Here is a 12917-nt window from a genome sequence, read left to right on the forward strand (position 1 = left end):
GCAAGCAACTTTAACGTAATTGTTCTCACCTCAGCTTCACATTCTGTTTACCTGACTGTAGCACTAAACCAACTCCCCTCACCATTTGTTCATAGTAATATACTTTACAGTTAACCACAGCTTCTAGAAATATCCTACTTTTCTTTCAAGACTGGCTAATTTGGGAGAAAAAGGATTTTGCTGATTTTGCTTATGCATTCATATGAAAATCATTTATAGTTCTTAACATTTTAAACTTTACTACTAAAATTATCACATAAATTTAGCCCTCTACGCAGTAACAATGTGTTCATCCTGTAGTTTCCCACAGTCTGTGACCCAGTACCATGTACCTTGAGAACACTTGAGAGTCAAGGGAATGCATGGGGTTGTGGAATTACAGTAGGGACAGTGTCCTTGAACTGGTAGTGGCTGTGTGTAGACCTCAGCAAAGGGCCATTACAAAGCAAGAATGCTTTATATGCTTTATATATCTAAAATGCCCTCATTTTAGATGAGGGCAGTTGTGGGAGACCTTCACACCACAGCACGATAAGTACTTCCGTTGTGTTTCTCTCCTCTCCCAGAACAGAAAGGTCAGTCATCTTTGACACTCCTCCCCTTCTCAATACGCCCTCCTCTTCTCCCCACAAAGGGGTGGAGGAGTTAGGTCAGGAAAGTTTATGCAAGATTAAATAATTATTCTTGAAGATTTCCAGTCATTGATTTGGTCCTGAAATGTTATCTAGTTTCTCTCTGTGGAATTCTGTTCTTCAAATGGAGATTTTTGTTCTATAGGAATTCCAGTAACTTTTGTCTCTACTTCTGTTAATTCATTCATTAAGACATTGCAGCCTTCTCCCTTGGGAAACATAATGAGTTTGATAAGTGCTTGTACGTACCAGTGACTGTTGCTTTCATAACAATGCTGCCGGAAAAGCCTCATTCTCCTTATCCTGTTGTTGGTTTTATTGGCACAATATGTGTACAGTAATCCTACTTGTAAGCCTGCAGGGTTAGATGGCAAGAAAATATCCTTCTGGAAGAGAGTTTGGTCAGGAGTGGTCCAAACAAGTTAGTACGGATCCACTTGAATATATAAGCAAGAAGGAGACTGAATGATGGGCAAACCTGAGCCTTAAAATGAAAACTTCATAAGCAGCCTACAGCTGGAGGCCAGCTTTGGTGTAGGAGGAAAAAATAAACTCTTTGGGGAGGTGACGTGAACTTCCTGGCTCCCAGGATGCCCATCAACATCAAGGCCACATGGCCACCAGCCTAGAGCCTAAAGTGGAAAAGATACTTTTGACTGAAGTGCTAGCTTTCACCTTAGCATGTAGATATGCTCAAGCAATCTAATTTTAAAACAGTATATGGAGAGTCAAAAGCCTCGTATTTCACACCTGCCACTTCACCCTTGGACAGATTTGACTTTTCCTTAGAATAAATTAATGTTTTAATTCAGCATCTGAATCCAGTGGTCATTTCATCAATTGCCTTTTCTATATATTTGGAAATTTCCAAACTTGTCATAGCTATACTAGATTGCAGGATTTGGGTTAGCTTCAGGGTAGAGTGGCTAAAGGAAAAAAAAAAAAAAAGACCCTCCCCAATTTAAACCTTTGGTATCAACCACTTTTCTTAGCCTGCTGGAAGGTGCCCTGCCCATGGACATGTTTTTTTCCTTCTTGCCCACCAAAATATTTTCTACCACAGCTTTCATGAGAACCTCCCAGCTCATTGGGAGCCCATCCCACCATGCAGCCTCAGCCCCTCAAATGGTCTCTTTTGCTGAAAAATCACCACCCTCACCATCACTCTCATCAACAAATGTCAGTACTCAACATGCACAATCTCAAACTCAAAGTGATAATAGCAATTTATTTTCCAACATTCCCTTTTCAGCATATATTATGTGTTAGATAGTGACACCGTCTGGTGAAGTGACATATTAGCATATTGAATACGGCAGGCTCTATGAGCGCATTGCAAACCTCTAAAAAAAATAGAAGAAAAAAGAGAAGAGAATGAAGGGGGGAAATGTTGATAGTTTTAAGTGTGGTGTCAGAGGAATCCTCATCCATAAAGGACCTTGCTTTGTTTTAGAAAAAACAGTAAAGCCAGATCTTTCAGTGACTTTTGCTGTGTGAATGAAAAAAAATGGATCAATAGCTAGAGGGAAAGTGGCATCGAGAAAATCCCTTAAATAGAGGGGAAAAGTAATAGCATGTTTGTAGGCTGATAGGAATAATTCAGCATAAAGAGGGAAAATACTGATCTTGGCAAATGATAGAAGAGTTTCTGGAAGAAAGTCCTCAAGAGATATAAAAGGGTGGGGATACAGCCAGTATACAAGTAAAGGAATTGGCCTTGAATAGGAACAGACTGCTCATCAAATAGTCACAGGAAGGAAAGCAAAGTATGTGAATGCAGGTGCAGTCAGTGAGCAGATGCAGTGCTGGACACTGATAAAGTTCTCTTCTTGCTCCCCTTGTTCTCAGGAAAATGTTGAACCGGGCCATGAGCTAAAATTGAGAATTGGCCAGAAGTGCAGGAAATCTGAGAAAAGTTGTATGTAGTTCTCCTGGAGAGTGAGAAACTCACTGGACCAGGGAAACATAGTGTGAAGCTATTTAAGGATCACAAATTTAACGTGATTCCAGGGAAACCTGGGTGGCTCAGCCGGTTAAGTGTCTGAATCTTGGTTTCGGCTCAGGTCATGATCTCACAGTTGGTGAGTGAATTCCAGCCCTGTGTCAAATTTTGGGCTTATAGCGCAGAGCCTGCTTGAAGTTCTCTCTCTCTCTCTTTCTCTCTCTGTCTGTCTGTCTGTCTCTCCCCTTCCCCTGCTCACTCATAATAAAAAAAGTTGTGTTAAGTGAATCCAAATGGTTGTTTTTCTCCATCCACGTTCAGCTGTGAGGGCACAAGTGAGGAGCAGGAAGAGGCCTGACTTTAACATAAAGTGTTACCTATTACGTACAATAACTGAGGGACAAGGGAATTGAGGACTTGTCATCCTAAAAAGCCAAGCAATATTAATATTCTTTCCCATTAACACGCATGCTCTTAATTAGTTCGATTTGTTATTATTTATTTACGCTTGGATATATTGAAAGTACCTGGGATTGCTGACTTCACTAAAATACACCTTATGCATAACACATCTCCTTTCTGTTCTTTTGATTTTCATTCACAAAGGAATTTTTTATTTGTCTTTTCACTTGGGATATTATCTTTAATAAGATGACTGTGTTCAAAGTCTCTGATATTAGACACTCTAGCAGGGAGAAGAAATTTAAAAGGAAGGTTGCAATAATGTAGGTGGACAGGACATATGAAATAGAAGGAAACACTAAATGAGTTCTGAATGTGGGGTCTGAGAAAGATTAGTAGAGAAGGAAAGAAGGCTTAGAGACTGGCCCATGAAGGAAGAAGGAAAAGAAGGGCCTGCCGTTATGAGGGAACAGACAGATAGGAGATGTGCACTGAAGCATGGAGTATGAAGTCTTCCAGGATGAGCATAGTCCTGTCTGAGGACTAAGGAGAAGTGTCATGAAAGAGCATGTTTAGAAGGAAGAGTAATACGAGGGAGTGAAATGCATGGACTATTGGATAAAGGAGTTTTTATTGAGCATTTACCCTGTGCACATGCTGTGTGAAGTGCTGCCTATGTGGTAACTCATTTACTAATATCACAGAAGCCTTGTAGGAGAGGCACTGTCATTCCCCATCTTACAGGTGAGGAAACTCAGGCACAGACAGGTCAAGTACTTCCAAGTTGTACAGCTAGTGAGTCACAGAGCCAGCACCCTATGTACCACTGGCGTTATTAAAACATTTTGAATAGTTAAGCAACATATCATTTCTGTTGCTACTACATTTTTCTTTCATAAATAATGAACATATTTAAATTAAATTTAGAAAGTAAGCAATGAATATTTGCTGTCTCTCATCTGTACTTAGAAGCTCTGAATATTCAAATATATTAATTTCCGTTTTTGTCTCTTCCTCATTCAATGAGATGACTGTTTCCAAAAGCTATTGGCTTAGACTGTTTTCCTGGTGATTAATCTACAATATAACAGTACAATTTCATTTATTTTTGTCCACATTCATATTATGTTTAACTAAATTTTTCTAATATTCTCATATTCTGGAAATGATAGAGGGTTTTTGTTTGTTTGTTTTTTTCTGAAATCACTTTGCCCTTTTATTTTTCTTGTAACTTTGAACTTCACCCGTAAATAGTTGTTGATGGCAACCAATTCATCAACATACAGATTATACTCATGTTTTGTCAAGGATTTTCTGCCTGAACAAATTTTCTAATCTTCTATTAAATATGCTTCCTTTTTATAGCAGGTCATTCAACTATCAATTCATTCTCATTAAACTATTACCAATTCTTTCTAAATACTTATATAAACTAAAAATATCAAACACATGGAAATACATCCAGAGGATCGAAGTTCAGTTCAATTTCAACATTACTATTTATGCAGCATGGAGGACAGCATCTAACGTTATCTAATTGCTTTACCAAAGAGTGCTTTCATTAGCTCCAATGAATATCAGCTCTTTTTACCTCACTGAAATCTGTAACATTCCATGTTTCATTCTTTAAATTTGGGGTTTATTTTACTTGAATTATTTGGGAAAGACACAAACTTTGTAAGTGCGGCCTGTTCTATAAATATTTTTGAACCCAGGTAACCTTAGTCTGTGTTCTCGGAGACGTTGCCTACCTCTTTTCTAGTGATGACCTGGGGTCAAGACACAGGCAGAAGATCCTAATCCCTGCCTGAGTGATAGTATCATCACAGATGATCCCCTGTGGTGGTTTCTATGTATCTAGGGGAACACAGCCTGAAGTGTCTATTACTCCTGTGAGAAAGGATGCCAGAGAAGGTGGAAGATGGTTAACCTAAAGTAGACAAATGCCTAGCATAGAGGAAATATGAGGAACTGTCAACTTGACCTTTGCCATTCCAGACAGCAGAGATAGGACTAATGTGCAGAAGCTACTAAAAGGTAATTTTCAACACGAAGAAAGAATTACTTACGTAGAGACTTAAAAAATGAAACAAGGTGCTTCCCAGATGAGGAAGACAATCATTTGCAGAATATTTGCCATGGGTCTCCATTATCAAGGAGACACTTAAAAATTCAGTAACCATGTGATTGATTTTCCAAACAGAGATGCATTTGAGAATGAAGGAATAGCTGCAAATAAACCAGGATATCCCAAGCAAACCAAGTCTCACTTCACCTTAATTCACCCTCATTGTTGATCATCGGTTATATGTATTTGACATGTGAAGAATAGGGAAGATTGATCTCAGTAGGGACAAGGGTCAGAGCTCATGGGATTCTGGGACATGGAACAAATCTGTAACATTTTCACCTCCTTCTCTTCCCATCTGGTAGAATGAAGTCCAAAGACCTGGATCGAGCAGACTTGCGTGAGCAAGCCTGGATATACGCAAAGTGTTAAGATCCAGAAGAATCCAAGTGGGAACCATTTTAGGATACGGGCACTGTTCCCAGACCCAGGGTGGAGTAAATACTATTCCCGAAGCGAGTTAGTCAGGGGGTTCTAACAGAGCATAATATAAAAGAAAGCAAGAGAGGGGGCACCTGGGTGGCTCAGTCGATTAAGCATTCCACTCTTGATTTCAGCTCCGGCCATGATCTCACGGTTCGTGAGTTCGAGCCCTCCGTGCTGTCAGTGAAGAGCTTGCTTGGGATTTTCTCTCTCCCTCTCTCTGTGCCCCTCCCCTGCTCACTCTCCATTTCCCTCTCTCTCAAAAATAAATAAATAAACATTTTTTTTAAAAAAAACAAAGAACAGGACCAACCCCAAAGGGCAGGATACTGTGGGGATGACAGAGTGGAGGGCAGGACCAGCAATGCAGGCAGGCACTGTGAGCAGACCTGCAGGATGATGGAGGAGTACAGTTTCCCAAAGTGCGGCCTGTGCTTACCATTCCAGAGAGGCCTAAAACTATCTAATGACCCACATCTTTTTCTTCCAATTTTAGTGGCAATTAAAATGTAATTACAAAAACTTTTTTCTGTGGCTTACACTGAAATCTGTGAGTGTGTGAAAGGCAAATAGAAATTAACAGTCCTAAACTAAAATTCTCATCTTACTACCTTCAGAAAGCTCTGTCCCCTTCTCACACTTGCCGGTGTTCAAGGGGCACCTTCCGCTCGGCCATGCAGCCAGCCTGACTCAGAGAAAATGGCTTCCACTTCCTCCAGTTAGAATGAACCACTCAGGGTATTCCAGCCCCTTGCTCTGTGATCACTCAACTCCAGCCAACACCACTGGTATATCCCTTGGCAACTGGTATTGGTCCAGGCACATGGCATAAGTCAGCCATACTTTAGAGAAAGGTTATTTTTCAAAATGAATAAAGGCGAGCATGTTTAATTTAGCAGAAGCCAGCCTACAGATAAAATCACCACGTGAGGTGACTGAACAAAGAGAATGAGAGAATGGCAGAAAGGGAGAGTTAGAGCTCTGTTTTCACTAGGCATTCCTCACCATTAGCTCTCCTTTCTATGTGATAGTAACTTTCTTATTGTTTAAGCCATTTTGACATGGATTGTCTTGACTTGTCACCTGAAAGTGCCCTTACAGATCCATAGAACCGTGGTTTCCCAAACCTGCATGCATATTAGAATCGCCTAGAGACCTTCAAAAGTTGCTGATGCCTGTGTTCCACTCAGAGTTGATGATTTATTGGTTAGATGTGTGGCTGGGTGAGCAAATTAATCCATAAGCTCCCTTTCTTCCTGGAGATTCTTAAGAATTTATCACTGTCCCAGACTGACGGAGTACTCTAAGACTCCTCAAAATGACAGAGAATATGTGTTCCCACAGGACTCAGTCCATTCCCTGTAATGAAGGAGGGACTTTTATGCTTTGAGGCAAGATTTAAGTTGCTCTGCACTGCATACTTGGATTTCTGCTTGATTCCCTTGTCTGTGCCAAAAGATTAAACTTTGAGATGCTTCTTTAGTAAAATGGGAATAGACGTCTCAGTAAGCCACATGTTTAGGGTCTCAAGAGGCCATAGTGAGTGGTCCCAAATGCTCAACAACTATTCCTTTCTTAAATGGAAGACATGAAAGGAAAGAGGTGGAGTGGGAGAGGAGGAATTGAGATCAGACCCCTATTAACATGCTCTGACACCTCCAAGCCTCAGTACCCTGCTGGGTGATAAACCAAGAAAAATAGTATCTGTTCCATCAACATAGAGTTTTTGTGACATAATATGACACATATGAAAAAAATTCAAAGTAAGAAAGGATTCTGTGAGGGGCGCCTGGGTGGCTTAGTCGGTTAAGAGTCCGACTTTCGCTTAGGTCATGATCTCGCGGTTCGTGGGTTCGAGCCCCGCATCAGGCTCTGTGCTGACTGCCAGCTCAGAGCCTGGAGCCTGTTTCAGTCTGTGACTCCCTCTCTCTCTGACCCTCCCCTGCTCACACTGTCTCTCTCGCTCTCTCCTAGAAATAAATAAAACTTAAAAAAAAAAATTTAAAAAAAAAAAAAGAAAGGATTCTGTGAATGTAAGTTATTGTTACGAGAGGTTTAGAGAGTTAAAAAAGAAGTCTAGACCTAACCCTAACAGACACAGCGGTGCCAGCAGGAGGAAATGGCTCAGGGAGTTAAATCCTTTGCCAACCTGATCTCTTCACCCTCCCTTTCATTTTCCCTTTCACCTCCCTTCATAAAATATCAAGCTTGCCCTGTAAAGTCAACTCTAAGACGTGTCCTTGTACCAACTTACTTTCCACTGATTGCCACCCTCTGAGCCCCACCCATAGAAATCCTAAGGCTGCCATTCATAGGCAGGAAGGTTGTTTTGTTACATATCTCCCCCTAGGTTTTAAGAAGCCCCAACTTCCTCATCCAGAGTGCACCTTTGGGTACCACAATGTGCTATCATTCCCCACTTGAATTGTAATGTCTATCAAAAGAGGCATCTCTCGGGAGGCTTGAGTGCTAAGTGGGGAGTGATTTTTAGAGATGTGTGGGAAATGGTTTCACTATTTGGCAGTTCCTCAAGGCAAGATGATTTGAGATGTTGTTGTTGTTGTTTTAAATACCCTTGATCAGCTCATTATGCTATTCCCTTATTTCTGAAAATGCCTTGTCACTGGAATTTGGCAGTGGGTCCAAAGTAGAAGTTGAATAAACCAGAGGATTATAACTTTTAGTTTATTCCATTCATTTACCATATGTTTCACATATATCAATGTATATATTCACCAGGAAATCAATCTTTCTTTTACAGATCTCTCCATTAAAATTTACCATTCTGAAACTAAAGACATAGACAATGCCCCAAGAATCGAAACAACCGAAAGTGCTGCAAAAATGCACAAAATGTCAACCATGAAACGAATATTCGATTTGGCCAAGCATCGACCAAAAAGATCAACATTTTTCCCAACCGGGGTTAAAGTCTGTCCACAGGAATCCATGAAACAGATTTTAGCCAGTCTTCAAGCTTATTATAGATTGAGAGGTAAGGAAAGAGATATAATCTGCTTAGCCTCTCATTCTTTTTATCCCTTCCTTTTCATTCATCCATACATTGTCTTTAGGCCAAAACTTCCAGACTCTCTCATTTAGTCACATGAGTTATAGAAATTAGTCAACTAATCTGAGAGTAATGAATAGTAAACATTCAAAACTATGATAGATATCTGCTCTTATGTTTAAAATGATGTCTTGTGCAACCCAGAACAAGGCATTTAATGAGTCACCAGAAGGCCTTGGCATCTGGGTATTACCTCTTTGTTTTATTTTTGTGAAAGCCCAAGATTGAATTTTAATGTTATCATTATGAAGTAAGAAGCACAGAATGATTGCAACATCAGGAATCTGAGCAAGTTGATTTATGACTTAAGATTTCATTTCTCAAAAGCAACATTACAATCCAGATCCTCTCTCCTTTCTTGTTGAGTTTAAGTTGTTTATTGCTGACCCAGCAAAAAGTGCTGAAGTTTGAAAACCGGGAGACACATTCAAAGTGCACAGGAGTCACAGATTAACAGTGGTTACCAAGATATAATGCAGGGATGTTAACAGGATTTACAACACAATCACTGTGATTTCCAGCAGAGTTAAAGTACAGTTTTCACCCCAAGACAGCACCACAGAATTCTTGTGGCTTTCTCAGAAATCATGATGGACTTCAAGCACACCATAGCCATCAGTGGCTATCCTTGTCATTCACTTTCTACAGATGAAAAAGTCCCCATGGCTTTTTCTTTAAATGAAAAACAGAACACACACACGCACGCACGCACACACACACACACACACACACACACAAAACCCTTTAGTAGATACTATTAAATCCCCCAGGTTACTTCAAATAATGGAAAAATATCTAACTGAAACCTAAATCCAATTCATCTTCCATGTGAAAATTGAGGAGGTTTTCTAATGTTCACCTTCATCACATTAGATAATTGTTTCCATTCCAAAAATCACAGTCAACCTGCTCTGTTTCAAGCCCATTAACTAGTGTATGTTGGTTCAATTCTAGCCTATGATGTATTACAAATTATGACAACAGAGAACCTATTTCATGGTACTAACATCTTACAAAGTTCTTGAGTATTTACATCTGTAAAATGTACTAAAGTTGAGTTTGCCTGGGGAGTTTTTGCTGGTTTTCTACTGGGAATTTTTGGAGGTATAATTAACTGTCTCAAAAATATCAAGCCTTATGTTCCTCATATGTCTCATTTTATGTGGAGGAAATACTTGCTTTCTGACAGAAGCCATACCCCCAGAGAACTGACAAGTACTGGACCACAGTCAGAAGAAGAACTGTAATTCTAGAAAACCAAGTACACCATAGTATTATGCTGAGGTCCTAGCATAGCACCCCTGCATAGCAGTTTCTGAGTAAACACTTGTTGATGGATGCAGGAGGCAAAGAGGCCATTGGACATGCGAAGAAAAGACAGTCATGTATAAACTATTCATTTTGAATGTGCCTACACATTGATTAGATAATGACACTGGTAAATTTCATCTTATTTGTTCTTAAATGGAAGTAAAATATATAGTATGTGCATCACATTGAATATGAACACAACCAATGCTATTTTTCAGGTAACTTCTAATTCTTTATGACATTAACAAATAGGATTCATCACAGGTATTTATAAAATAGGCTACTTATTGCTGCAACCAGGTTTTTAACTCTGAATTTTATCCTTAACTCTTTACTCTTGATTCGGTTTGCCATTTTCAATTTTGCTTTCCTCATGAAACAAACCACTGTGTTTCTCCCCATGGCAACAACAGTCCATTATCTTTATGGCTGCCCCTGGGTGATATGAAGTTTTACTATTCATCAGCATAGGTTCTTCAGTCTGACATATTGGTTCACAGAGAACCAAGAAATAAGACCTTGCTACAACACGGTGTTCCTTTGACAGAGTTACCCACTTAACGTTTTTGTTGCTGCTTTTACGAAATTATCTTTTGACATCTTTCAAACTTCGGAGAGAAAGCTTCTACATTCATCAGATCAAGTGAAATATTGAGATACTTGTTTCTCCAATGCTTAAAACAGCACAGATGACCATGTTCTGAGCTTCATGGTAGAATCATAAACATGTTCATCCCAAAGCACAAATGCAAAACCTCAAGTCTTTCTGGTAGTCTCCCAGGGGAGCCCTGTGCACCCCCCCAGGCAAACTCCCTGCTTTTGATTTCTTCCCTTCAAACCCCCTACCCCTCTCTGTATCTCCCTCTTCCCCTTCCCCCTCTTCTGCCACCCCATCTCCCTCTTCCCTTTATACCTCCCCACCCCCATTTGCCTCCTTCTCTCTTCCTCCTCCCTCTTCTCCCTCCTTGTCCCCCTCCTCCTCCTCTTCCTCCTCTTCTTTCTCTTCCTCTCTCTCCACCTCTTTCAACTGCAAAACTGCAGTATCAAAAGCTAGATCTTCCTTCCACGTTAATTTATGCCTTAGAGAAAGTTTAAGATGAAGGGAATCCTAGCTCTTCCTTCTCCATGTGTCATCCATAGACCGGCAGCATCACTAGCATCTGGCTACTTGTTAGAAATGCAGACCTACTTTCACCCCACCATATCCACTTCTGGAATCTGCATTTTAATAAGATTCCCAGGTAATTCATTTGCTAGTATTTTATTGAGAACTTTTACATCCATGTTCAGGGATAGTGGCCTGAAGATCTTTTTTTTTTTTTTTTTTTTTTAGTGGGGTCTTTGTCTGGTTTTGGAATCAAGGTAATGCTCATACAGTGAACTGAGAAGTTTTCCTTCCATTTCTATTTTTTGGAACAGTTTGAAAAGAATTAATTCTTCTTTAAATGTTTAGGAGAATTCCCCTGGGAAGCCCTGGACTTCTGTTTGCTGGGAAATTTTTGATTACCGACTCAATTTCTTTATTGGTTTTTGGTCTGTTCACATTTTCTATTTCTTCCTGTTTCAGTTCTAGTAGCTCATATGCTTCTAGAAACTTGTCCATTTATTCCAGATTGCCCAATTTGTTGGCATATAATTTTTTTATAATATTCTGTTAGAGTTGTTTGTACTTTTGTGGTGCTGACTGTGATCTCTCCCCTCTAGGAAATAATTCCTTAAACAGCTTCAGGTATTTGTGCTTCAGGGAGAAAGTTCTTTTAGAGCTTTTGTTAAAAGTAGAGTTTAATGGGGATGGGAATTTTCTGTGTCCCTGAAGTAGGAGAAAAGGCAGCAGAGAAAGGGGCAGAGCTAGGAAGATACAACCACCAAAAACAAGCCTTAAATTGGACTGAAATAAAAGGAAGACTTAATCTGAGACCAAAAGCAACTTGCCTGCAGGTATATCAAACTAGTAAATAGAAGGATTGTCATATTATGTTCTTCCAGATGTTTCACGCACAGATATTATCAGTGAAAGTCACCAACACTAAGACCCAAAAGGCAGCACTAGTTTTTATATACATGGAAATCCTGTATCTCTGGCACTTTAATGTGTTTTCAATTAAATTAGCAGGTACACTGGGTAGAGATGGAAGGTCAAAAACACCTCCAAAAAAGAGTGTGGAGTAAATAGATGAGAAGGGTAGCAAGGGCAACTGGTTTGCTTGGACTGGATACATAACTCTTAAGGTTTGGGTAAGTCTCAAAATACTCAAGTGTTGTTTCTTTTTTGCTTAGTATGTAGACTCTTGAGTAGAGGTGAAGATCTAAAGACTGCATGATGGCTGGTATTGGGAGAGGCATTACGACCCTCTGATACTTGCCTGGCAGGAGAGAGAGAGTATTCACAAACGTGGGTTCTCTTGGTGAGACTTTTGGCTCGCTCTCCAGGTGTGCTGACCTTTGTCACTTCCCCAGATGTGGAAAACTCAATGGCACATGTGGGTTGGTGGGGACGGCATCCACTCCTGACCTTGTGGGTTCTGGTGAGGTTGCTGCTGGTAAATGACCTGAGTCGCTTTTGGTCTGGAATTCTCTTTGCGTCTTAAAACAGAAAGTTAAGAAAACTCCAGACATAATAAAAATGGGGAGTGAAGGGGTAAGAGTCTCCAAACTGGTCTTCTCTCACTCTGTTCCTTCCCCCAGTGCTTTCTCTCAGCAGGCAGGCAGAGTTTCTTTAGGAAGTCAGATGATGTCAGCTCCTGCCCTAAAGCCTCCAACTGCTCCCCATTCCTCCTGAGGTAAAATCAGCACATTATAATTGCTTATGACAGATGTCATCTAACTATTTTCCCCTCACTTAATTCTCTAAAATAATTTTTAAATGATGTACCTCTCTGCATGCGTTTCAGTTAACATCCAAAGCTTTTCATCATAAGTTTAAATAACTGGATAAGATATAGCTTTCATGAGTTGTAAATATTGATACTGAAAATGAAACAAAAACTAGATAATTTGTATGCATCCATA

At 40.0% G+C, this 12917-nt stretch overlaps 1 protein-coding gene across 1 annotated transcript in view; it reads left to right on the forward strand.

Moving 5' to 3' along the window:
• The window catches only part of IMPG1 (interphotoreceptor matrix proteoglycan 1), a 170071-nt gene that overhangs the window by 55661 nt on the left and 101493 nt on the right, over window positions 1-12917 (forward strand). Inside the window, exon 4 of the mRNA XM_039245788.1 lies at window positions 8289-8522. Within this exon, the coding sequence (XP_039101719.1) occupies window positions 8289-8522 (234 nt within the window). The remainder of the gene's footprint in view (window positions 1-8288; window positions 8523-12917) is intronic.

The sequence above is a fragment of the Hyaena hyaena genome, unplaced genomic scaffold, assembly GCF_003009895.1.
Source record: "Hyaena hyaena isolate Hyena2069 unplaced genomic scaffold, ASM300989v1 scaffold_270, whole genome shotgun sequence".
NCBI lineage: Eukaryota > Metazoa > Chordata > Mammalia > Carnivora > Hyaenidae > Hyaena > Hyaena hyaena.